Here is a 26,073-nt window from a genome sequence, read left to right on the forward strand (position 1 = left end):
GGAAATCACAGGGAAAATAGGAGGAAAGTGATGCCAAATGGATGTTTGAATTGGACTTTAGTTGACAAGTAATTAGAAATCGGGATTATTATATTGTAGAACTAGCTGAGGTCAGGAAAAACAGCACAGACTACGAATTAAATTCGTACCAATTGTACCAGCACTGAACATATAAAAATAAATATAGAATATTAGGATGAAAGTTGTGAACATGTTTTTATTTATCTGTTCATAAGTTTTATGACACACTGAGGTTTAAAATCACACGCTACAATATTAATAACAAAGGCACAAGTCTGTGTTTGTATTTTAAATCGTGGACAGAGGGGTTTCACTAAGACATATTGTGTAGTCATTAGTAATACAGGTCAAGTATTGTTTACCTGTAAATCCAAAAGCCAAACACATCCAAAAACTGCCCTCTTTTCGAACCTCATCAACCTTTGGCACAGGAAGTCCCTGACCCAAGCCAACTCAAACCTCACCGATCGTGCCCGGCCTTTAGTGGGGGAGGTCTCGTTGTTTGCTCCACCTTGTGCTTGGCTTTGCTTCTATCCCAAACCCTATCATGGAAACTAACGCTGCCCCTCGGGCAAATAATGATATCCAACCCAAATGGTATCACCAAACCTTCGAGAGTACAGGTATGAGTGTCAAGTCCAGTCTGCCAGAGACTGCTTTCCCCTTCATCACAAACTGTTTAAAGATCACTGAGAAACACAAAACCTCCTCTCCAGCTCCTCACTCTTAGCTAGGTTTCCGCAAGTCACCACTTCATCCTAACTATAGCCAATAGGCCGGGATCTAAAAACCGAAAATATCCAAACACTGAAATGCAATCAGCCCGAGCTGTATCACACAGTGCGGCTTGAACATGGACATATCCAACCTTCCGCTACTCCTGCTCCTATATCTTATGTTCTTACTACTCTTTGTGTGAATTAAGTGTTTTTAATTTCACTCCTGAAAGGTCTGACTCGAATTTTTTGACCACGCCCCCTGGCCCTCGATACCCCAACAAGATAGTTTCTCTCTATCTGCTCACAAATATCTGGAAATTTTCAATCAAATCCCCGCTTAGCCTTCTAAATTCCAGGAAATACAATCCTCGCTTATCCAATCTCTCCTTGTAATCAACATAAAAAGTTAACATGAAAATGCTTTATATATTAGAAAAAAAAGGATAGCCAAAGGTAATTTGGGTCCTTTAAGTACAGATGTGAGCTAATATGGGCTGTAACCTCCGAGTTCCCTAACATCAGATTGGGGGGAATACCCCAAAGATGCGCTGGGGAATCCCTCTTGGAATTTCACACGTTAAGGTTTGCACAGCAATTGCCCAGAAGTGCAAACTTTCTCCGGGGACTAGGAACAATCCGAAAATATGATTTAAATCACAAATTTCAGATGGTTCTGACTGGGTTACATCAATCGTCACTCAGAGAAAGTTAGAAGAATTAAAACTTCTTCTAAATTCTGGATAACTATTGTAAAGACCCAGACCAACACCCACACAGGGCTGTCCCCATACCCCCAACTATTCCCCTCCCCCCACCCCACAGGACTCCCACACTCCCCTGACCCACCAGGGGTAGCCCCTCTAGCCCCTCAACTACCCACCCCCACAGGACTCCTCCCATGCCCAAGGAACTACACCCCTGACAGGAACTCCCCAATCCATGGGACTCCCCCTTTTGGGGGTGAGGTGAGGGGAGGGGGCAGAGGGAACTATGTTTCCTTGTTCTGGATTCTCCCGGAAATAGTTTCTCTCTATCTACCCTATCAAATCCTTTTACAGAACACCTCAATCAGATCACTCCTCAAATTTCCAAACTTGAGGGGATACAAGTTAAGTTTATGCAGCCTGTCCTCACAATGAACCTTTAAGCTCTGGTTTCGATTCGGGTGAATCAGCATTTCACCCGCTCCAAGGCTACTCAGGTCCAGTACTGGTTCAGGCAGTGGGAGAGACACTACAATTAATCTCAGGGCCCTTGGTTTAGGGAGAGGCAGTTTAAAAAACATCAGGGTTCCTGCTCCTGACCAATGACTTCTGCTGTAAAGTTTGTATAATAGGGGTGCCAAGTGACAACACCCTTAGACCGGGTGATGGGCACCACCCCCTGGTCCATTGACCTGCTGCTACTGTGCTGGAGCAAGGAACTGGAGAGCAGCAGAAGTCCATGGGACCTCTTCCCACCAGGGAGTCACCTGTTGCAGTTTCTAACCCATGGTCTGAATGTTACAACTTGCATTTATATAGCGCCTTTAACACAGTAAAATATCATAAGGTCTTGAAGGTCTCTACGGACGGGGAAATCCAAGCTGCTGCTGATGCGAACTATTCCTCTATGTGTTGCTGCGTTCTGTCAAATGGAGGGAAGGGTGATATTTGAGAGGACTGGTAACCACTGAACTGAAGTTGATCTCAAGAGTTCCAGAGGTTATCCTTATGAGGCTGCGCAAAAGACCGAGACACAAGCGAACATCATCTGGAAGCTCAATGGAACAAGCTAGGGTGAAAAAAAACCACTGCACTCCAGACTTGTGCTGTAGCTGTGCTCTTCATGACAGCTGAGCACAGCTGCTGTGATACTTCCAGACTTCATCCCCTTTGCAACAAGGGTCAGCATTCCATTTGGCTGCACTTGCTGCACCTGCACACTAACCTTTTGTGATCCATGCAGCAGGACACCCAGATAATGCACCTTGACCAATTGTCCCTTTCAAGTGAGGACCGGGCAAGTTTTATCCTGGGCAGACCATTCAAAAACTACTCCCACAGTGGCTAGTTACCACCCATTTGCCAAGTGTGTGGGGGAGAGGCTCTGCTGTCCTGCATTTAATGCAATGTCAATAAATCAATCAGTAGTACAGGGTAGGGGAACTGCAGCAAGACAAGGACTGGGACCCTGGGGCCTCATAGTTGGGTTTCATTGAGAATTATAAATCTCCAGGTCATTGGCTGGGGGCGAGGGTCTGAAAATAGTGCAATTTCCAACATTCCAAAGATAAACACGCATCCGTTTTTTTTTGAATAACATTTTTTAAAAATATATATATATATCATGCGTGTGATGGCTGCACAGAATAAACTATAAAAAAGATTGCACAAAAATAAAAGTGTTCTGCAGGGTATAAAACACCAGCTGATTGGACGGGATTCGAACCCTCCAAGTTACTCGGCATTCGCCCCCTCCCCCTCTCCCCGAGCACCAGGACACCAGCATGAGTTGCTCGCCCGGCCCGGAGCCCCGGCGGCCCGTCTTATTGGGGATTCGGGACACGGCTATCGAGGGAGGGAGCCGCTGCTCTTGGGACACCAACAAAGCGGGTGCGACCCCGGTGAGAAGCGGAAGCGGAGGCGGGGAGGGGAGGGGAGGGAAGTGGGCGGCGGGGGGACCCAGGGTGGGAGCGGCGCTGCGGGTAGAACGCGGTGTATCCATTCCGCCGACACAAGGTTCCAAAGCACGTGATCGGACCCCCATTCAGTAAAAGGGAGGGGGGCGGGAGATGAGTGAATGACATGTCCTCTTAAGGCCCTCCTAGAGCGACAGCTTCGTAGCCGGGCCAGTGGCGCAATGGATAACGCGTCTGACTACGGATCAGAAGATTCCAGGTTCGACTCCTGGCTGGCTCGAAATTTTTTTTTTCAACAAACCTTACAAACAGTTGGAAAAATAAACCCTTAAAATTTTTCACCGTACGACCCTGCAATAATTCATCATCTCCACCATTTAAAATAAACAGACTTTGTCTTTAATGTTGCAGTTTGTGATTGCAACTCTGTTGCTCCTTCAGAGAGCTGGCACAGACACAATGGGCTGAATGGTCTCCTCCCGTGCTAGGACCATTGCAATGCTAACTGCCAACCTCTGTAAAAAGCCTCCCTCTACATAAGCAACCCCCCCGCCCTTTAGGCCTTGCAGACCAATCCTGCAGGGTTGTCCCGGAACAAGAAAGAATAGAAACATAGAAACTAGGAACAGGAGGAGGCTGTTCGGCCCTTCGAGCCTGCTCCACCATTCATTAGGATCATGGCTGATCATCCAACTCAATAGCCTGCTCCCGCTTTCTCCCCATATCCTTTGGTCCCTTTCACCCCAAGAGCTATATCTAACTCCTTGTGAGAACATAGGATGTTTTGGCCTCAACTATTTCCTGTGATAGCGAATTCCACAGGCTCACCACTCTCTGGGTGAAGAAATTTCTGCTCATCTCAGCCCTAAATGGTCTACCCATATCCTCAGACTGTGACCCCTGGTTCTGGACTCTCCCACCATCGGGAACATCCTTCCAGCATCTACCCTGTCTAGTCCTGTTAGAATTTCATAAGTTTCTACAAGGTCCCCCCTCATTCTTCTGAACTCCAGCGAGTATAATCCTAATTGACTCAATCTCTCCTCATATGTCAGTCCCCCCCATCCCAAGAATCAGCCTGGTAAACCTTAAAAAGGGACGTGCTTTTCACCTTGCACTCGTCAGGACAGCTTGCAAGAAATTACCAAGACTAACGGGGAACAACAATTTAATACTGCATGAGAAGCGTGCCGAATGTCCACTGGCCAACCAATCAGCACTCTCTTCTCGTGCAGTATAAATTGTTGTTCTCTGTTACAGCCTGGTATTTTCTTTATTCGTTCATGGGATGTAGGTGTCGCCAGCAAGGCTAGTATTTATTGCCCTTTCCTAGTCGTCCTTGAACTGGGTGGCTTGCTAGACCATTTCAGAGGGCAGTTAAGAATCAACTACATTGCTGTGGATTTGGAGTCACATGTAGGCCAGACCAGGTAAGGATGATAAATTTCCTTCCCTAAAGGACATTGGTGAACCAGATGGGTTTTTATGACAATCGACAACGATTTCATGGTCAACATCACTGAAACTAGCTTTTCAATTCCAGATTGAATTCAAATTCCACTGGCTGTCGCTTGTCCCCACAGCATTATCCCTGGGTCTCTGGATTACTAGTCCAGTGACAATACCACTATGCCACTATCTGGACTGTTGGAATTTAGGAAAAGCAGCAGCCAATTTGTACACAGCAAGCTCCCACAAACGGAGATGAGATTATCTGGTCGTTTATCACATTTGCTGTTTATGGGATCTTGCTGTGCACAAATTGGCTGCCCACAGTGATTGCACATTAAATGTAGCTTATTGGTCGTAATGCACTTTTGGACAGCTTAAGGATGTGAGAGGTGCTATAGAAAAACAAATGAAAGATTAGTGCCTGTATTCATCTTCATCCTTATCTAGTCTGCCCCATAATTAACTTCAGGTACACACCAACGTGACTGACTGACTCTTAGCTGCCAATCAGGTGTATCAACAACAACAATTTCCATTTATATAGCACCTTTAACATTGTAAAATATTCCAAAGTGTTTCACAGGAGTGTTATCAGATAAAATTTGATACTGAGCCACATAAAGAGATATTAGGGCAGCTGGTCAAGCTTGGTCAATGAGACGGCTTTAAAAGTGTCTTAAAATAGGAGAGAGAAGCAGAGGGATTTATAAAGGGAGTTCTGAAACTTAGGGCCTAGGCAGCTGAAGGTATGGCCACCAATGGTGGAGCAATGGAATTGGTGATGTGCAATGGACCAGAGTCAGAGGAGCAGAGAGAACTCGGAGGGAAGTTAGAAATGGAGACGGTAATAGTAGTGTGGGGAATAGCCATGAGAGACTTGTAAACAAATGTGAGAACTTTAAATTTGAGGCGTTGTTTGACCTGGAGCCAATGTAGATCAGCGAGCACAGGGCTGATAGGGAACAGGACTTGGTGCGAGTTAAGAGACTGGCAGCAGAGTTTTGGATGACCTCAAGCTTAAGAAACATATAAGATGGGAGGCTGTCCAGGAGTATGTTTAGTAGTCGAGTCTAGAGGTAACAGAGACATGGATGAGGGTTTCAGCAGCAGATGAGTTGAGACAGGGTGATGTTACAGAGGTGGAAATAGATGGTCTTCGTGATGTTGTGAATATGTGGCCAGAGGCTCATCTCCGGGTCAAATATAACACCAAGGCTGTGAACAGACTGGTTCAGCTTGGGACCGTTGACATGGAGAGGGATGCAGTCAGTGACCAGGGAAAGGAGTTTGAGACAGGGACCAAAGACATTGGCTTCAGTCCTCCCAATATTTAATTGAAGAAAATTTCTGCTCATCTAGTACTGGAGCTCGGATAAGCAGCGTGACAAATCAGAGACGGGGAGGGGTTGAGAGGGACAGTGGTGAGGTAGAGCTGGGTACTGTCCGTGTACATGTGAAAACTCAAAGGTGGGTGAATGGAGTTGAAGCCCAGAGCAGCCATGTTCTGATTGGATGATGGAACTGAATCGAGGGGCTGAATGGCCTCCTCCAGTCAGGTTTTTTTAAATTCATTCACAGGATGTGGGCATCGCTGGCTAGGCCAGCATTTATTGCCCAGCCCGAACTGCCCTTGGGAAGATGGTGGTGGTGGTGTTGTAGACTCTTACAGTGATGCGATCTGTTTTTTCTTTCTCACAGGACTGTGTCCCTGGCATTAGCATGCAGTATCCTCACTGTACACATTGCAGTAATCCCCTTATTCATGTGGTTCAAGTGTACTGCCCCCTGGAAGGCTCCCCCTATCATCGCACCATCAACGTGTTGGCTTGTCAGAGACCAGAGTGCTGGGGGAGATCGGACAGGTAGGTTCTCTCCAGCTGATCACTAACATCTTACAGGAACTTGAAAATTGAGAATTCAGGAACTTGTTATTGGACAGGATTGTTAAATTGTACTTAAGAATTTTACAGCACAGAAACAGGCCATTCAGCCCAGCTAGACCATGCTTGAGTTTATGCTCCACACGAGCCTCCTCCCAGCCTACTTCATCTCACCTGATCGATATCACAGAATCACAGTGCAGAAGAGGCCCTTCGGCCCATCGAGTCTGCACCGACACGTGAGAAACACCTGACCTACCTACCTAATCCCATTTACCAGCACTTGGCCTGTAGCCTTGAATGTTATGAGGTGCCAAGTGCTCACCCAGGTACTTTTTAAAGGATGTGAGGCAACCCGTCTCCACCACCCTCCCAGACAGCGCATTCCAGACCGTCACCATCCTCTGGGTAAAAAAGTTTTTCCTCACATCCCCCCTAAACCTCCTGCCCCTCACCTTGAACTTATGTCCCCTTGTGACTGACCCTTCAACTAAGGGGAACAGCTGCTCCCTATCCACCCTGTCCATGCCCCTCATAATCTTGTACACCTCAATCAGGTCACCCCTCAGTCTTCTCTGCTCCAATGAAAACAACCCAAGTCTATCCAACCTCTCTTCATAACTTAAATGTTTCATCCTAGGCAACATCCTGGTGAATCTCCTCTGCACCCCCTCCAGTGCAATCACATCCTTCCTATAATGTGGTGACCAGAACTGCACAAAGTACTCCAGCTGTGGCCTCACCAAGGTTCTATACAACTCCAACATGACCTCCCTACTTTTGTAATCTATGCCTTGATTGATAAAGGCAAGTGTCCCATATGCCTTTTTCTCCACCCCACTAACATGCCCCTCCACCTTCAGAGATCTATGGACACACACACCAAGGTCCCTTTGTTCCTCAGAACTTCCTAGTCATGCCGTTCATTGAATACTTCCTTGTCCAATTACTCCTTCCAAAGTGTATCACCTCACACTTTTCAGGGTTAAATTCCATCTGCCACTTATCTGCCCATTTGACCATCCCATCTACATCTTCCTGTAGCCCAAGACACTCACTGTTAACCACCCAGCCAATCTCCATGTCATCCACAAACTTACTAATCCTACCCCCCACATAGTCATCTATGTTATTTATATAAATGATGAATAATAGGGGACCCAGCACAGATCCCTGTGGTACTCCACTGGACACTGGGTTCCAGTCACTAAAGCATCCTTCTGTCATCACCCTCTACAACTAAGCCAATTTTGAATCCACCTTATCAAATTACCCTGTATCCCATGTGCATTTGCCTTCTTTATAAGTCTCCCATGTGGGACCTTGTCAAAGGCTTTGCTGAAATCCATATAAACTACATCAACTGCACTACCCTCATCTACACACCTGATCACCTCCTCAAAAAATTCAATCAAATATCCTATTCCTTTCTGCTTCATTTGTCAATCCAGCTTCCTCTTAAATGTATCTCTGCTGTTCACCTCAAACATCCCCTGTGGTAGCAAGTTCCACATTCTTACCACTCTGTGGGTCAATGAGTTTCTCCTGAGTTCCTGATTAGATTTATTAGTGGCTAGCCACACATCCTACCTTTTCTTAAGGTCTCTAGTTTATTCTCTTGCCCAGAGTGAAAAACATTCTCTCTCATATCAGCCTCGTAAATTTCTTCTTCAAGTTCTTCACTGCCTCCATTGTCATTGTGGTATTACAAAGGCTCTCTCTCTCTCTCTCCACATTCACTCTCACTCTCTCCCCACTCCCTCTCTCTCTCTCCATTCTACCTTTCTCTCTCCCCCATTCACTCTCTCTCTCTCCTCCCTGTTCTCTCTCTCTCTCTCCCCAATTCATTCTCTCGCTCTCTCTCTCTCCCCAATTTGTTCTCTCTCTCGCTCTCTCTCTCCCCAATTCCCTCTCGCTCTCTCTCCAATTCCCTCTATCTCTCTCTCTCTCTCTCTCTCCAATTCCCTCTCTCTCTCCAATTCCCTCTCTCTCTCTCTCTCTCTCTCTCTCTCTCTCCAATTGCCTCTCTCTCTCTCTCTCTCCAATTCCCTCTCTCTCTCTCTCTCCAATTCCCTCTCTCTCTCTCTCCCCAATTCCGGCTCTCCCCAATTCCCACTCTCTCTCACTCTTTCCCCCCAATTCCCTCTCTCTCTGTTCCCCCCATTCTCTCTCTCTGTTCCCCCCATTCTCTCTCTCTGTTCCCCCCATTCTCTCTCTCTCTCTCTGTTCCCCCCATTCTCTCTCTCTCTCTGTTCCCCCCATTCTCTCTCTCTCTCTGTTCCCCCCATTCTCTCTCTCTCTCTGTTCCCCCCATTCTCTCTCTCTCTCTGTTCCCACCATTCTCTCTCTCTCTCTGTTCCCACCATTCTCTCTCTCTCTCTGTTCCCCCCATTCTCTCTCTCTCTCTGTTCCCCCCATTCTCTCTCTCTCTCTGTTCCCCCCATTCTCTCTCTCTCTCTGTTCCCCCCATTCTCTCTCTCTCTCTGTTCCCCCCATTCTCTCTCTCTCTCTGTTCCCCCCATTCTCTCTCTCTCTCTGTTCCCCCCATTCTCTCTCTCTCTCTGTTCCCCCCATTCTCTCTCTCTCTCTGTTCCCCCCATTCTCTCTCTCTCTCTGTTCCCCCCATTCTCTCTCTCTCTCTGTTCCCCCCATTCTCTCTCTCTCTCTGTTCCCCCCATTCTCTCTCTCTCTCTGTTCCCCCCATTCTCTCTCTCTCTCTGTTCCCCCCATTCTCTCTCTCTCTCTGTTCCCCCCATTCTCTCTCTCTCTCTGTTCCCCCCATTCTCTCTCTCTCTCTGTTCCCCCCATTCTCTCTCTCTCTCTGTTCCCCCCATTCTCTCTCTCTCTCTGTTCCCCCCATTCTCTCTCTCTCTCTGTTCCCCCCATTCTCTCTCTCTCTCTGTTCCCCCCATTCTCTCTCTCTCTCTGTTCCCCCCATTCTCTCTCTCTCTCTGTTCCCCCCATTCTCTCTCTCTCTCTGTTCCCCCCATTCTCTCTCTCTCTCTGTTCCCCCCATTCTCTCTCTCTCTCTGTTCCCCCCATTCTCTCTCTCTCTCTGTTCCCCCCATTCTCTCTCTCTCTCTGTTCCCCCCATTCTCTCTCTCTCTCTGTTCCCCCCATTCTCTCTCTCTCTCTGTTCCCCCCATTCTCTCTCTCTCTCTGTTCCCCCCATTCTCTCTCTCTCTCTGTTCCCCCCATTCTCTCTCTCTCTCTGTTCCCCCCATTCTCTCTCTCTCTCTGTTCCCCCCATTCTCTCTCTCTCTCTGTTCCCCCCATTCTCTCTCTCTCTCTGTTCCCCCCATTCTCTCTCTCTCTCTGTTGCCCCCCATTCTCTCTCTCTCTCTGTTCCCCCCATTCTCTCTCTCTCTCTGTTGCCCCCCATTCTCTCTCTCTCTCTGTTCCCCCCATTCTCTCTCTCTCTCTGTTGCCCCCATTCTCTCTCTCTCTCTGTTCCCCCCATTCTCTCTCTCTCTCTGTTGCCCCCCATTCTCTCTCTCTCTCTGTTGCCCCCATTCTCTCTCTCTCTCTGTTCCCCCCATTCTCTCTCTCTCTCTGTTCCCCCCATTCTCTCTCTCTCTCTGTTCCCCCCATTCTCTCTCTCTCTCTGTTCCCCCCATTCTCTCTCTCTCTCTGTTCCCCCCATTCTCTCTCTCTCTCTGTTCCCCCCATTCTCTCTCTCTCTCTGTTCCCCCCATTCTCTCTCTCTCTCTGTTCCCCCCATTCTCTCTCTCTCTCTGTTCCCCCCATTCTCTCTCTCTCTCTGTTCCCCCCATTCTCTCTCTCTCTCTGTTCCCCCCATTCTCTCTCTCTCTCTGTTCCCCCCATTCTCTCTCTCTCTCTGTTCCCCCCATTCTCTCTCTCTCTCTGTTCCCCCCATTCTCTCTCTCTCTCTGTTCCCCCCATTCTCTCTCTCTCTCTGTTCCCCCCATTCTCTCTCTCTCTCTGTTCCCCCCATTCTCTCTCTCTCTCTGTTCCCCCCATTCTCTCTCTCTCTCTGTTCCCCCCATTCTCTCTCTCTCTCTGTTCCCCCCATTCTCTCTCTCTCTCTGTTCCCCCCATTCTCTCTCTCTCTCTGTTCCCCCCATTCTCTCTCTCTCTCTGTTCCCCCCATTCTCTCTCTCTCTCTGTTCCCCCCATTCTCTCTCTCTCTCTGTTCCCCCCATTCTCTCTCTCTCTCTGTTCCCCCCATTCTCTCTCTCTCTCTGTTCCCCCCATTCTCTCTCTCTCTCTGTTCCCCCCATTCTCTCTCTCTCTCTGTTCCCCCCATTCTCTCTCTCTCTCTGTTCCCCCCATTCTCTCTCTCTCTCTGTTCCCCCCATTCTCTCTCTCTCTCTGTTCCCCCCATTCTCTCTCTCTCTCTGTTCCCCCCATTCTCTCTCTCTCTCTGTTCCCCCCATTCTCTCTCTCTCTCTGTTCCCCCCATTCTCTCTCTCTCTCTGTTCCCCCCATTCTCTCTCTCTCTCTGTTCCCCCCATTCTCTCTCTCTCTCTGTTCCCCCCACTCTCTCTCTCTCACTGTTCCCCCCATTCTCTCTCTCTCACTGTTCCTCCCATTCTCTCTCTCTCTCTGTTCCCCCCATTCTCTCTCTCTCTCTGTTCCCCCATTCTCTCTCTCTCTCTGTTCCCCCATTCGCTCTCTCTCTCTGTTCCCCCCATTCTCTCTCTCTCTCTCTGTTCCCCCCATTCTCTCTCTCTCTCTCTGTTCCCCCCATTCTCTCTCTCTCTCTCTGTTCCCCCCATTCTCTCTCTCTCTCTGTTCCCCCCATTCTCTCTCTCTCTCTGTTCCCCCCATTCTCTCTCTCTCTCTGTTCCCCCCATTCTCTCTCTCTCTCTGTTCCCCCCATTCTCTCTCTCTCTCTGTTCCCCCCATTCTCTCTCTCTCTCTGTTCCCCCCATTCTCTCTCTCTCTCTGTTCCCCCCATTCTCTCTCTCTCTCTGTTCCCCCCATTCTCTCTCTCTCTCTGTTCCCCCCATTCTCTCTCTCTCTCTGTTCCCCCCATTCTCTCTCTCTCTCTGTTCCCCCCATTCTCTCTCTCTCTCTGTTCCCCCCATTCTCTCTCTCTCTCTGTTCCCCCCATTCTCTCTCTCTCTCTGTTCCCCCCATTCTCTCTCTCTCTCTGTTCCCCCCATTCTCTCTCTCTCTCTGTTCCCCCCATTCTCTCTCTCTCTCTGTTCCCCCCATTCTCTCTCTCTCTCTGTTCCCCCCATTCTCTCTCTCTCTCTGTTCCCCCCATTCTCTCTCTCTCTCTGTTCCCCCCATTCTCTCTCTCTCTCTGTTCCCCCCATTCTCTCTCTCTCTCTGTTCCCCCCATTCTCTCTCTCTCTCTGTTCCCCCCATTCTCTCTCTCTCTCTGTTCCCCCCATTCTCTCTCTCTCTCTGTTCCCCCCATTCTCTCTCTCTCTCTGTTCCCCCCATTCTCTCTCTCTCTCTGTTCCCCCCATTCTCTCTCTCTCTCTGTTCCCCCCATTCTCTCTCTCTCTCTGTTCCCCCCATTCTCTCTCTCTCTCTGTTCCCCCCATTCTCTCTCTCTCTCTGTTCCCCCCATTCTCTCTCTCTCTCTGTTCCCCCCATTCTCTCTCTCTCTCTGTTCCCCCCCATTCTCTCTCTCTCTCTGTTCCCCCCATTCTCTCTCTCTCTCTGTTCCCCCCATTCTCTCTCTCTCTCTGTTCCCCCCATTCTCTCTCTCTCTCTGTTCCCCCCATTCTCTCTCTCTCTCTGTTCCCCCATTCTCTCTCTCTCTCTGTTCCCCCCATTCTCTCTCTCTCTCTGTTCCCCCCATTCTCTCTCTCTCTCTGTTCCCCCCATTCTCTCTCTCTCTCTGTTCCCCCCATTCTCTCTCTCTCTCTGTTCCCCCCATTCTCTCTCTCTCTCTGTTCCCCCCATTCTCTCTCTCTCTCTGTTCCCCCCATTCTCTCTCTCTCTCTGTTCCCCCCATTCTCTCTCTCTCTCTGTTCCCCCATTCTCTCTCTCTCTCTGTTCCCCCCATTCTCTCTCTCTCTCTGTTCCCCCCATTCTCTCTCTCTCTCTGTTGCCCCCATTCTCTCTCTCTCTCTGTTGCCCCCATTCTCTCTCTCTCTCTGTTGCCCCCATTCTCTCTCTCTCTCTGTTCCCCCATTCTCTCTCTCTCTCTGTTCCCCCATTCTCTCTCTCTCTCTGTTTCCCTCCCATTCTCTCTCTCTCTCTGTTCCTCCCATTCTCTTTCTCTCTCTGTTCCTCCCATTCTCTTTCTCTCTCTGTTCCCCCCATTCTCTCTCTCTCTCTGTTCCCCCCATTCTCTCTCTCTCTCTGTTCCCCCCATTCTCTCTCTCTCTCTGTTCCCCCCATTCTCTCTCTCTCTCTGTTCCCCCCATTCTCTCTCTCTCTCTGTTCCCCCATTCTCTCTCTCTCTCTGTTCCCCCCATTCTCTCTCTCTCTCTGTTCCCCCCATTCTCTCTCTCTCTCTGTTCCCCCCATTCTCTCTCTCTCTCTGTTCCCCCCATTCTCTCTCTCTCTCTGTTCCCCCCATTCTCTCTCTCTCTCTGTTCCCCCCATTCTCTCTCTCTCTCTGTTCCCCCCATTCTCTCTCTCTCTCTGTTCCCCCCATTCTCTCTCTCTCTCTGTTCCCCCCATTCTCTCTCTCTCTCTGTTCCCCCCATTCTCTCTCTCTCTCTGTTCCCCCCATTCTCTCTCTCTCTCTGTTCCCCCCATTCTCTCTCTCTCTCTGTTCCCCCCATTCTCTCTCTCTCTCTGTTCCCCCCATTCTCTCTCTCTCTCTGTTCCCCCCATTCTCTCTCTCTCTCTGTTCCCCCCATTCTCTCTCTCTCTCTGTTCCCCCCATTCTCTCTCTCTCTCTGTTCCCCCCATTCTCTCTCTCTCTCTGTTCCCCCCATTCTCTCTCTCTCTCTGTTCCCCCCATTCTCTCTCTCTCTCTGTTCCCCCCATTCTCTCTCTCTCTCTGTTCCCCCCATTCTCTCTCTCTCTCTGTTCCCCCCATTCTCTCTCTCTCTCTGTTCCCCCCATTCTCTCTCTCTCTCTGTTCCCCCCATTCTCTCTCTCTCTCTGTTCCCCCCATTCTCTCTCTCTCTCTGTTCCCCCCATTCTCTCTCTCTCTCTGTTCCCCCCATTCTCTCTCTCTCTCTGTTCCCCCCATTCTCTCTCTCTCTCTGTTCCCCCCATTCTCTCTCTCTCTCTGTTCCCCCCATTCTCTCTCTCTCTCTGTTCCCCCCATTCTCTCTCTCTCTCTGTTCCCCCCATTCTCTCTCTCTCTCTGTTCCCCCCATTCTCTCTCTCTCTCTGTTCCCCCCATTCTCTCTCTCTCTCTGTTCCCCCCATTCTCTCTCTCTCTCTGTTCCCCCCATTCTCTCTCTCTCTCTGTTCCCCCCATTCTCTCTCTCTCTCTGTTCCCCCCATTCTCTCTCTCTCTCTGTTCCCCCCATTCTCTCTCTCTCTCTGTTCCCCCCATTCTCTCTCTCTCTCTGTTCCCCCCATTCTCTCTCTCTCTCTGTTCCCCCCATTCTCTCTCTCTCTCTGTTCCCCCCATTCTCTCTCTCTCTCTGTTCCCCCCATTCTCTCTCTCTCTCTGTTCCCCCCATTCTCTCTCTCTCTCTGTTCCCCCCATTCTCTCTCTCTCTCTGTTCCCCCCATTCTCTCTCTCTCTCTGTTCCCCCCATTCTCTCTCTCTCTCTGTTCCCCCCATTCTCTCTCTCTCTCTGTTCCCCCCATTCTCTCTCTCTCTCTGTTCCCCCCATTCTCTCTCTCTCTCTGTTCCCCCCATTCTCTCTCTCTCTCTGTTCCCCCCATTCTCTCTCTCTCTCTGTTCCCCCCATTCTCTCTCTCTCTCTGTTCCCCCCATTCTCTCTCTCTCTCTGTTCCCCCCATTCTCTCTCTCTCTCTGTTCCCCCCATTCTCTCTCTCTCTCTGTTCCCCCCATTCTCTCTCTCTCTCTGTTCCCCCCATTCTCTCTCTCTCTCTGTTCCCCCCATTCTCTCTCTCTCTCTGTTCCCCCCATTCTCTCTCTCTCTCTGTTCCCCCCATTCTCTCTCTCTCTCTGTTCCCCCCATTCTCTCTCTCTCTCTGTTCCCCCCATTCTCTCTCTCTCTCTGTTCCCCCCATTCTCTCTCTCTCTCTGTTCCCCCCATTCTCTCTCTCTCTCTGTTCCCCCCATTCTCTCTCTCTCTCTGTTCCCCCCATTCTCTCTCTCTCTCTGTTCCCCCCATTCTCTCTCTCTCTCTGTTCCCCCCATTCTCTCTCTCTCTCTGTTCCCCCCATTCTCTCTCTCTCTCTGTTCCCCCCATTCTCTCTCTCTCTCTGTTCCCCCCATTCTCTCTCTCTCTCTGTTCCCCCCATTCTCTCTCTCTCTCTGTTCCCCCCATTCTCTCTCTCTCTCTGTTCCCCCCATTCTCTCTCTCTCTCTGTTCCCCCCATTCTCTCTCTCTCTCTGTTCCCCCCATTCTCTCTCTCTCTCTGTTCCCCCCATTCTCTCTCTCTCTCTGTTCCCCCCATTCTCTCTCTCTCTCTGTTCCCCCCATTCTCTCTCTCTCTCTGTTCCCCCCATTCTCTCTCTCTCTCTGTTCCCCCCATTCTCTCTCTCTCTCTGTTCCCCCCATTCTCTCTCTCTCTCTGTTCCCCCCATTCTCTCTCTCTCTCTGTTCCCCCCATTCTCTCTCTCTCTCTGTTCCCCCCATTCTCTCTCTCTCTCTGTTCCCCCCATTCTCTCTCTCTCTCTGTTCCCCCCATTCTCTCTCTCTCTCTGTTCCCCCCATTCTCTCTCTCTCTCTGTTCCCCCCATTCTCTCTCTCTCTCTGTTCCCCCCATTCTCTCTCTCTCTCTGTTCCCCCCATTCTCTCTCTCTCTCTGTTCCCCCCATTCTCTCTCTCTCTCTGTTCCCCCCATTCTCTCTCTCTCTCTGTTCCCCCCATTCTCTCTCTCTCTCTGTTCCCCCCATTCTCTCTCTCTCTCTGTTCCCCCCATTCTCTCTCTCTCTCTGTTCCCCCCATTCTCTCTCTCTCTCTGTTCCCCCCATTCTCTCTCTCTCTCTGTTCCCCCCATTCTCTCTCTCTCTCTGTTCCCCCCATTCTCTCTCTCTCTCTCTGTTCCCCCCATTCTCTCTCTCTCTCTGTTCCCCCATTCTCTCTCTCTCTCTGTTCCCCCCATTCTCTCTCTCTCTCTGTTCCCCCCATTCTCTCTCTCTCTCTGTTCCCCCCATTCTCTCTCTCTCTCTGTTCCCCCCATTCTCTCTCTCTCTCTGTTCCCCCCATTCTCTCTCTCTCTCTGTTCCCCCCATTCTCTCTCTCTCTCTGTTCCCCCCATTCTCTCTCTCTCTCTGTTCCCCCCATTCTCTCTCTCTCTCTGTTCCCCCCATTCTCTCTCTCTCTCTGTTCCCCCCATTCTCTCTCTCTCTCTGTTCCCCCCATTCTCTCTCTCTCTCTGTTCCCCCCATTCTCTCTCTCTCTGTTCCCCCCATTCTCTCTCTCTCTCTGTTCCCCCCATTCTCTCTCTCTCTCTGTTCCCCCCATTCTCTCTCTCTCTCTGTTCCCCCCATTCTCTCTCTCTCTCTGTTCCCCCCCATTCTCTCTCTCTCTCTCTGTTCCCCCCATTCTCTCTCTCTCTCTGTTCCCCCCATTCTCTCTCTCTCTCTGTTCCCCCCATTCTCTCTCTCTCTCTGTTCCCCCCATTCTCTCTCTCTCTCTGTTCCCCCCATTCTCTCTCTCTCTCTGTTCCCCCCATTCTCTCTCTCTCTCTCTGTTCCCCCCATTCTCTCTCTCTCTCTGTTCCCCCCATTCTCTCTCTCTCTCTGTTCCCCCCATTCTCTCTCTCTCTCTGTTCCCCCCATTCTCTCTCTCTCTCTGTTCCCCCCATTCTCTCTCTCTCTCTGTTCCCCCCATTCTCTCTCTCTCTCTGTTCCCCCCATTCTCTCTCTCTCTCTGTTCCCCCCATTCTCTCTCTCTCTCTGTTCCCCCCATTCTCTCTCTCTCTCTGTTCCCCCCATTCTCTCTCTCTCTCTGTTCCCCCCATTCTCTCTCTCTCTCTGTTCCCCCCATTCTCTCTCTCTCTCTGTTCCCCCCATTCTCTCTCTCTCTCTGTTCCCCCCATTCTCTCTCTCTCTCTGTTCCCCCCATTCTCTCTCTCTCTCTGTTCCCCCATTCTCTCTCTCTCTCTGTTCCCCCCATTCTCTCTCTCTCTCTGTTCCCCCCATTCTCTCTCTCTCTCTGTTCCCCCCATTCTCTCTCTCTCTCTGTTCCCCCCATTCTCTCTCTCTCTCTGTTCCCCCCATTCTCTCTCTCTCTCTGTTCCCCCCATTCTCTCTCTCCCTCTGTTCCCCCCCATTCTCTCTCTCTCTCTGTTCCCCCCATTCTCTCTCTCTCTCTGTTCCCCCATTCTCTCTCTCTCTCTGTTCCCCCCATTCTCTCTCTCTCTCTGTTCCCCCCATTCTCTCTCTCTCTCTGTTCCCCCATTCTCTCTCTCTCTCTGTTCCCCCCATTCTCTCTCTCTCTCTGTTCCCCCATTCTCTCTCTCTCTCTGTTCCCCCCATTCTCTCTCTCTCTCTGTTCCCCCCATTCTCTCTCTCTCTCTGTTCCCCCCATTCTCTCTCTCTCTCTGTTCCCCCCATTCTCTCTCTCTCTCTGTTCCCCCCATTCTCTCTCTCTCTCTGTTCCCCCCATTCTCTCTCTCTCTCTGTTACCCCCATTCTCTCTCTCTCTGTTGCCCCCATTCTCTCTCTCTCTCTGTTCCCCCCATTCTCTCTCTCTCTCTGTTGCCCCCATTCTCTCTCTCTCTCTGTTGCCCCCATTCTCTCTCTCTCTCTCTGTTCCCCCCATTCTCTCTCTCTCTCTGTTCCCCCCATTCTCTCTCTCTCTCTCTGTTCCCCCCATTCTCTCTCTCTCTCTGTTCCCCCCATTCTCTCTCTCTCTCTGTTCCCCCCATTCTCTCTCTCTCTCTGTTCCCCCCATTCTCTCTCTCTCTCTGTTCCCCCCATTCTCTCTCTCTCTCTGTTCCCCCCATTCTCTCTCTCTCTCTGTTCCCCCCATTCTCTCTCTCTCTCTGTTCCCCCCATTCTCTCTCTCTCTCTGTTCCCCCCATTCTCTCTCTCTCTCTGTTCCCCCCATTCTCTCTCTCTCTCTGTTCCCCCCATTCTCTCTCTCTCTCTGTTCCCCCCATTCTCTCTCTCTCTCTGTTCCCCCCATTCTCTCTCTCTCTCTGTTCCCCCCATTCTCTCTCTCTCTCTGTTCCCCCCATTCTCTCTCTCTCTCTGTTCCCCCCATTCTCTCTCTCTCTCTGTTCCCCCCATTCTCTCTCTCTCTCTGTTCCCCCCATTCTCTCTCTCTCTCTGTTCCCCCCATTCTCTCTCTCTCTCTGTTCCCCCCATTCTCTCTCTCTCTCTGTTCCCCCCATTCTCTCTCTCTCTCTGTTCCCCCCATTCTCTCTCTCTCTCTGTTCCCCCCATTCTCTCTCTCTCTCTGTTCCCCCATTCTCTCTCTCTCTCTGTTCCCCCCATTCTCTCTCTCTCTCTGTTCCCCCCATTCTCTCTCTCTCTCTGTTCCCCCCATTCTCTCTCTCTCTCTGTTCCCCCCATTCTCTCTCTCTCTCTGTTCCCCCCATTCTCTCTCTCTCTCTGTTCCCCCCATTCTCTCTCTCTCTCTGTTCCCCCCATTCTCTCTCTCTCTCTGTTCCCCCCATTCTCTCTCTCTCTCTGTTCCCCCCATTCTCTCTCTCTCTCTGTTCCCCCCATTCTCTCTCTCTCTCTGTTCCCCCCATTCTCTCTCTCTCTCTGTTCCCCCCATTCTCTCTCTCTCTCTGTTCCCCCCATTCTCTCTCTCTCTCTGTTCCCCCCATTCTCTCTCTCTCTCTGTTCCCCCCATTCTCTCTCTCTCTCTGTTCCCCCCATTCTCTCTCTCTCTCTGTTCCCCCCATTCTCTCTCTCTCTCTGTTCCCCCCATTCTCTCTCTCTCTCTGTTCCCCCCATTCTCTCTCTCTCTGTTCCCCCCATTCTCTCTCTCTCTCTGTTCCCCCCATTCTCTCTCTCTCTGTTCCCCCCATTCTCTCTCTCTCTGTTCCCCCCATTCTCTCTCTCTCTCTGTTCCCCCCATTCTCTCTCTCTCTCTGTTCCCCCCATTCTCTCTCTCTCTCTGTTCCCCCCATTCTCTCTCTCCTCTGTTCCCCCCATTCTCTCTCTCCCTCTGTTCCCCCCATTCTCTCTCTCTCTCTGTTCCCCCCATTCTCTCTCTCTCTCTGTTCCCCCCATTCTCTCTCTCCTCTCTGTTCCCCCCATTCTCTCTCTCCTCTGTTCCCCCCATTCTCTCTCTCCCTCTGTTCCCCCCATTCTCTCTCTCCCTCTGTTCCCCCCATTCTCTCTCTCTCTCTGTTCCCCCCATTCTCTCTCTCCCTCTGTTCCCCCCATTCTCTCTCTCCCTCTGTTCCCCCCATTCTCTCTCTCTCTCTGTTCCCCCCATTCTCTCTCTCTCCTCTGTTCCCCCCATTCTCTCTCTCTCCTCTGTTCCCCCCATTCTCTCTCTCTCTCTGTTCCCCCCATTCTCTCTCTCCCTCTGTTCCCCCCATTCTCTCTCTCCCTCTGTTCCCCCCATTCTCTCTCTCCCTCTGTTCCCCCCATTCTCTCTCTCCCTCTGTTCCCCCCATTCTCTCTCTCTCTCTGTTCCCCCCATTCTCTCTCTCCCTCTGTTCCCCCCATTCTCTCTCTCCCTCTGTTCCCCCCATTCTCTCTCTCCCTCTGTTCCCCCCATTCTCTCTCTCCCTCTGTTCCCCCCATTCTCTCTCTCCTCTGTTCCCCCCATTCTCTCTCTCCCTCTGTTCCCCCCATTCTCTCTCTCTCCTCTGTTCCCCCCATTCTCTCTCTCTCTCTGTTCCCCCCATTCTCTCTCTCTCCTCTGTTCCCCCCATTCTCTCTCTCCCTCTGTTCCCCCCATTCTCTCTCTCCCTCTGTTCCCCCCATTCTCTCTCTCCCTCTGTTCCCCCCATTCTCTCTCTCCCTCTGTTCCCCCCATTCTCTCTCTCTCTCTGTTCCCCCCATTCTCTCTCTCTCCTCTGTTCCCCCCATTCTCTCTCTCCCTCTGTTCCCCCCATTCTCTCTCTCCCTCTGTTCCCCCCATTCTCTCTCTCCCTCTGTTCCCCCCATTCTCTCTCTCCCTCTGTTCCCCCCATTCTCTCTCTCCCTCTGTTCCCCCCATTCTCTCTCTCCCTCTGTTCCCCCCATTCTCTCTCTCTCCTCTGTTCCCCCCATTCTCTCTCTCCCTCTGTTCCCCCCATTCTCTCTCTCCTCTGTTCCCCCCATTCTCTCTCTCCCTCTGTTCCCCCCATTCTCTCTCTCCCTCTGTTCCCCCCATTCTCTCTCTCCTCTGTTCCCCCCATTCTCTCTCTCCCTCTGTTCCCCCCATTCTCTCTCTCCCTCTGTTCCCCCCATTCTCTCTCTCTCCTCTGTTCCCCCCATTCTCTCTCTCTCTCTGTTCCCCCCATTCTCTCTCTCTCCTCTGTTCCCCCCATTCTCTCTCTCTCTCTGTTCCCCCCATTCTCTCTCTCTCTCTGTTCCCCCCATTCTCTCTCTCCTCTGTTCCCCCCATTCTCTCTCTCCCTCTGTTCCCCCCATTCTCTCTCTCTCCTCTGTTCCCCCCATTCTCTCTCTCCCTCTGTTCCCCCCATTCTCTCTCTCCCTCTGTTCCCCCCATTCTCTCTCTCCCTCTGTTCCCCCCATTCTCTCTCTCTCGCTCTGTTCCCCCCATTCTCTCTCTCTCCCTGTTCCCCCATTCTCTCTCTCTCCCTGTTCCCCCATTCTCTCTCTCTCTCTGTTCCCCCCATTCTCTCTCTCTCTCTGTTCCCCCCATTCTCTCTCTCTCTCTGTTCCCCCCATTCTCTCTCTCCTCTGTTCCCCCCCATTCTCTCTCTCTCTCTGTTCCCCCCATTCTCTCTCTCTCTCTGTTCCCCCCATTCTCTCTCTCTCTCTGTTCCCCCCATTCTCTCTCTCTCTCTGTTCCCCCCATTCTCTCTCTCTCTCTCTGTTCCCCCCATTCTCTCTCTCTCTCTGTTCCCCCATTCTCTCTCTCTCTCTGTTCCCCCCATTCTCTCTCTCCTCTCTGTTCCCCCCATTCTCTCTCTCTCTCTGTTCCCCCCATTCTCTCTCTCACTCTGTTCCCCCCATTCTCTCTCTCTCTCTGTTCCCCCCATTCTCTCTCCTCTCCTCTGTTCCCCCCATTCTCTCTCTCTCTCTGTTCCCCCCATTCTCTCTCTCTCTCTGTTCCCCCCATTCTCTCTCTCTCTCTGTTCCCCCATTCTCTCTCTCTCTCTGTTCCCCCATTCTCTCTCTCTCTCTGTTCCCCCATTCTCTCTCTCTCTCTGTTCCCCCCATTCTCTCTCTCTCTCTGTTCCTCCCATTCTCTCTCTCTCTCTGTTCCCCCCATTCTCTCTCTCTCTCTGTTCCCCCATTCTCTCTCTCTCTCTGTTCCCCCCATTCTCTCTCTCTCTCTGTTCCCCCCATTCTCTCTCTCTCTCTGTTCCCCCCATTCTCTCTCTCTCTCTGTTCCCCCCCATTCTCTCTCTCTCTCTCTGTTCCCCCCATTCTCTCTCTCTCTCTGTTCCCCCCATTCTCTCTCTCTCTCTGTTCCCCCCATTCTCTCTCTCTCTCTGTTCCCCCCATTCTCTCTCTCTCTCTGTTCCCCCCATTCTCTCTCTCTCTCTGTTCCCCCATTCTCTCTCTCTCTCTGTTCCCCCCATTCTCTCTCTCTCTCTGTTCCCCCATTCTCTCTCTCTCTCTGTTCCCCCCATTCTCTCTCTCTCTCTGTTCCCCCATTCTCTCTCTCTCTCTGTTCCCCCCATTCTCTCTCTCTCTCTGTTCCCCCCATTCTCTCTCTCTCTCTGTTCCCCCCATTCTCTCTCTCTCTCTGTTCCCCCATTCTCTCTCTCTCTCTGTTCCCCCCATTCTCTCTCTCTCTCTGTTCCCCCCATTCTCTCTCTCTCTCTGTTCCCCCCATTCTCTCTCTCTCTCTGTTCCCCCCATTCTCTCTCTCTCTCTGTTCCCCCCATTCTCTCTCTCTCTCTGTTCCCCCCATTCTCTCTCTCTCTCTGTTCCCCCATTCCTCTCTCTCTCTGTTCCCCCATTCTCTCTCTCTCTCTGTTCCCCCATCTCTCTCTCTCTCTCTGTTCCCCCCATTCTCTCTCTCTCTCTGTTCCCCCATTCTCTCTCTCTCTCTGTTTCCCCCCATTCTCTCTCTCTCTCTCTGTTCCCCCATTCTCTCTCTCTCTCTGTTCCCCCATTCTCTCTCTCTCTCTGTTCCCCCATTCTCTCTCTCTCTCTGTTCCCCCATTCTCTCTCTCTCTCTCTGTTGCCCCATTCTCTCTCTCTCTCTGTTCCCCCATTCTCTCTCTCTCTCTGTTCCCCCATTCTCTCTCTCTCTCTGTTCCCCCCATTCTCTCTCTCTCTCTGTTCCCCCCATTCTCTCTCTCTCTCTGTTTCCCCCCATTCTCTCTCTCTCTGTTTCCCCCCATTCTCTCTCTCTCTGTTTCCCCCCATTCTCTCTCTCTCTCTGTTCCCCCCATTCTCTCTCTCTCTCTGTTCCCCCCATTCTCTCTCTCTCTCTGTTCCCCCCATTCTCTCTCTCTCTCTCTGTTCCCCCCATTCTCTCTCTCTCTCTGTTCCCCCCATTCTCTCTCTCTCTCTGTTCCCCCCATTCTCTCTCTCTCTCTGTTCCCCCCATTCTCTCTCTCTCTCTGTTCCCCCCATTCTCTCTCTCTCTCTGTTCCCCCCATTCTCTCTCTCTCTCTGTTCCCCCCATTCTCTCTCTCTCTCTGTTCCCCCCATTCTCTCTCTCTCTCTCTGTTCCCCCCATTCTCTCTCTCTCTCTGTTCCCCCCATTCTCTCTCTCTCTCTGTTCCCCCCATTCTCTCTCTCTCTCTGTTCCCCCCATTCTCTCTCTCTCTCTGTTCCCCCCATTCTCTCTCTCTCTCTGTTCCCCCATTCTCTCTCTCTCTCTCTGTTCCCCCATTCTCTCTCTCTCTCTCTGTTCCCCCATTCTCTCTCTCTCTGTTCCCCCATTCGCTCTCTCTCTGTTCCCCCCATTCTCTCTCTCTCTCTGTTCCCCCCATTCTCTCTCTCTCTCTGTTCCCCCCATTCTCTCTCTCTCTCTGTTCCCCCCATTCTCTCTCTCTCTCTGTTCCCCCCATTCTCTCTCTCTCTCTGTTCCCCCCATTCTCTCTCTCTCTCTCTCTGTTCCCCCATTCTCTCTCTCTCTCTCTCTCTGTTCCCCCCATTCTCTCTCTCTCTCTGTTCCCCCCATTCTCTCTCTCTCTCTGTTCCCCCCATTCTCTCTCTCTCTCTGTTCCCCCCATTCTCTCTCTCTCTCTGTTCCCCCCATTCTCTCTCTCTCTCTGTTCCCCCCATTCTCTCTCTCTCTCTGTTCCCCCCATTCTCTCTCTCTCTCTGTTCCCCCATTCTCTCTCTCTCTCTGTTCCCCCCATTCTCTCTCTCTCTCTGTTCCCCCCATTCTCTCTCTCTCTCTGTTCCCCCCATTCTCTCTCTCTCTCTGTTCCCCCCATTCTCTCTCTCTCTCTGTTCCCCCCATTCTCTCTCTCTCTCTGTTCCCCCCATTCTCTCTCTCTCTCTGTTCCCCCCATTCTCTCTCTCTCTCTGTTCCCCCCATTCTCTCTCTCTCTCTGTTCCCCCCATTCTCTCTCTCTCTCTGTTCCCCCCATTCTCTCTCTCTCTCTGTTCCCCCCATTCTCTCTCTCTCTCTGTTCCCCCCATTCTCTCTCTCTCTCTGTTCCCCCCATTCTCTCTCTCTCTCTGTTCCCCCCATTCTCTCTCTCTCTCTGTTCCCCCCATTCTCTCTCTCTCTCTGTTCCCCCCATTCTCTCTCTCTCTCTCTGTTCCCCCCATTCTCTCTCTCTCTCTCTGTTCCCCCCATTCTCTCTCTCTCTCTGTTCCCCCCATTCTCTCTCTCTCTCTGTTCCCCCCCATTCTCTCTCTCTCTCTCTGTTCCCCCCCCATTCTCTCTCTCTCTCTGTTCCCCCATTCTCTCTCTCTCTCTGTTCCCCCCATTCTCTCTCTCTCTCTGTTCCCCCCATTCTCTCTCTCTCTCTGTTCCCCCCATTCTCTCTCTCTCTCTGTTCCCCCCCATTCTCTCTCTCTCTCTGTTCCCCCCCATTCTCTCTCTCTCTCTGTTCCCCCCCATTCTCTCTCTCTCTCTCTGCTCCCCCCATTCTCTCTCTCTCTCTCTGTTTCCCCCATTCTCTCTCTCTCTCTTTTCCCCCCATTCTCTCTCTCTCTCTGTTCCCCCCATTCTCTCTCTCTCTCTGTACCCCCCATTCTCTCTCTCTCTCTGTTCCCCCCATTCTCTCTCTCTCTCTGTTCCCCCCATTCTCTCTCTCTCTCTCTCTCTGTCCCACCATTTTCTCTCTCTCTCTCTCTCTGTTCCCCCCATTCTCTCTCTCTCTCTGTTCCCCCCATTCTCTCTCTCTCTCTCTGTTCCCCCCATTCTCTCTCTCTCTCTGTTCCCCCCATTCTCTCTCTCTCTCTCTGATCCCCCCATTCTCTCTCTCTCTCTGTTCCCCCCATTCTCTCTCTCTCTGTTCCCCCCATTCTCTCTCTCTCTCTCTGTTCCCCCCATTCTCTCTCTCTCTCTCTGTTCCCCCCATTCTCTCTCTCTCTCTCTGTTCCCCCCATTCTCTCTCTCTCTCTCTGTTCCCCCCATTCTCTCTCTCTCTCTGTTCCCCCCATTCTCTCTCTCTCTCTCTGTTCCCCCCATTCTCTCTCTCTCTCTGTTCCCCCCATTCTCTCTCTCTCTCTGTTCCCCCCATTCTCTCTCTGTCTCTGTTCCCCCCATTCTCTCTCTCTCTCTGTTCCCCCCATTCTCTCTCTCTCTCTCTCTGTTCCCCCCATTCTCTCTCTCTCTCTCTGTTCCCCCCATTCTCTCTCTCTCTCTCTCTGTTCCCCCCATTCTCTCTCTCTCTCTGTTCCCCCCATTCTCTCTCTCTCTCTCTGTTCCCCCCATTCTCTCTCTCTCTCTGTTCCCCCCATTCTCTCTCTCTCTCTCTCTGTTCCCCCCATTCTCTCTCTCTCTCTCTCTGTTCCCCCCATTCTCTCTCTCTCTCTCTCTCTGTTCCCCCCATTCTCTCTCTCTCTCTCTCTCGCTCTGTTCTCCCATTCACTCTCTCTCTCTCTGTTCCCCCCATTCTCTCCCTCTCTCTCTCTCTCTGTTCCCCCCATTCTCCCTCTCTCTCTCCCCATTCTCCCTCTCTCTCTCCCCATTCTCCCTCTCTCTCTCCCCATTCTCCCTCTCTCTCTGTTCCCCCCATTCTCTCTCTCTCTCTGTTCCCCCCATTCTCTCTCTCTCTCTGTTCCCCCCATTCTCTCTCTCTCTCTGTTCCCCCCATTCTCTCTCTCTCTCTGTTCCCCCCATTCTCTCTCTCTCTCTGTTCCCCCCCATTCTCTCTCTCTCTCTCAGCTCCCCCCATTCTCTCTCTCTCCCTGTTCCCCCCATTCTCTCTCTCTCTCTCTCTGTTCCCCCATTCTCTCTCTCTCTCTGTTCCCCCCATTTTTTCTCTCTCTCTCTCTCTCTCTGTTCCCCCCATTCTCTCTCTCTCTCCCTGTTCCCCCCATTCTCTCTCTCTCTCTGTTCCCCCCATTCTCTCTCTCTCTGTTCCCCCCATTCTCTCTCTCTCTGTTCCCCCCATTCTCTCTCTCTCTCTGTTCCCCCCATTCTCTCTCTCTCTCTCTGTTCCCCCCATTCTCTCTCTCTCTCTGTTCCCCCCATTCTCTCTCTCTCTCTCTGTTCCCCCCATTCTCTCTCTCTCTCTGTTCCCCCCATTCTCTCTCTCTCTCTCTGTTCCCCCCATTCTCTCTCTCTCTCTGTTCCCCCCATTCTCTCTCTCTCTCTGTTCCCCCCATTCTCTCTCTCTCTCTGTTCCCCCCATTCTCTCTCTCTCTCTGTTCCCCCCATTCTCTCTCTCTCTGTTCCCCCCATTCTCTCTCTCTCTGTTCCCCCCATTCTCTCTCTCTCTCTCTGTTCCCCCCATTCTCTCTCTCTCTCTGTTCCCCCCATTCTCTCTCTCTCTCTGTTCCCCCCATTCTCTCTCTCTCTCTGTTCCCCCCATTCTCTCTCTCTCTCTGTTCCCCCCATTCTCTCTCTCTCTCTGTTCCCCCCATTCTCTCTCTCTCTTTGTTCCCCCCATTCTCTCTCTCTCTCTGTCCCACCTTTTTCTCTCTCTCTCTCTCTCTCTGTTCCCCCCATTCTCTCTCTCTCTCTCTCTCTCTCTCTCTGTTCCCCCCATTCTCTCTCTCTCTGTCTGTTCCCTCCATTCTCTCTCTCTCTCTCTCTCTGTTTCCCCCCATTCTCTCTCTCTCTCTGTTCCCCCCATTCTCTCTCTCTCTCTCTGTTCCCCCCATTCTCTCTCTCTCTCTCTG

General features: G+C 51.4%; 1 protein-coding gene and 1 non-coding gene across 3 annotated transcripts in view; both read left to right on the forward strand.

The window, feature by feature from the left end:
* The first annotated feature begins 3,210 nt into the window (after window positions 1–3,210).
* Window positions 3,211–26,073, forward strand: part of pdcd2l (programmed cell death 2-like) — a 51,233-nt gene continuing 28,370 nt past the window's right edge. The window contains exons 1-2 of one of the 2 annotated variants that reach the window (XM_041192263.1): window positions 3,211–3,334; window positions 6,511–6,674. In XM_041192263.1, coding sequence (XP_041048197.1) covers window positions 6,532–6,674 — 143 coding nt within the window. In that variant the 5' untranslated portion in view covers window positions 3,211–3,334; window positions 6,511–6,531. Of the gene's footprint in view, window positions 3,346–6,510; window positions 6,675–26,073 lie in introns of both variants that reach the window. The other variant, XM_041192262.1, reaches the window with a different exon arrangement.
* Window positions 3,568–3,640, forward strand: trnar-acg. The gene has a single exon. It is a non-coding gene; the product is annotated as a tRNA-Arg (tRNA).

Source organism: Carcharodon carcharias, chromosome 7, assembly GCF_017639515.1.
Source record: "Carcharodon carcharias isolate sCarCar2 chromosome 7, sCarCar2.pri, whole genome shotgun sequence".
Taxonomy (NCBI): domain Eukaryota; kingdom Metazoa; phylum Chordata; class Chondrichthyes; order Lamniformes; family Lamnidae; genus Carcharodon; species Carcharodon carcharias.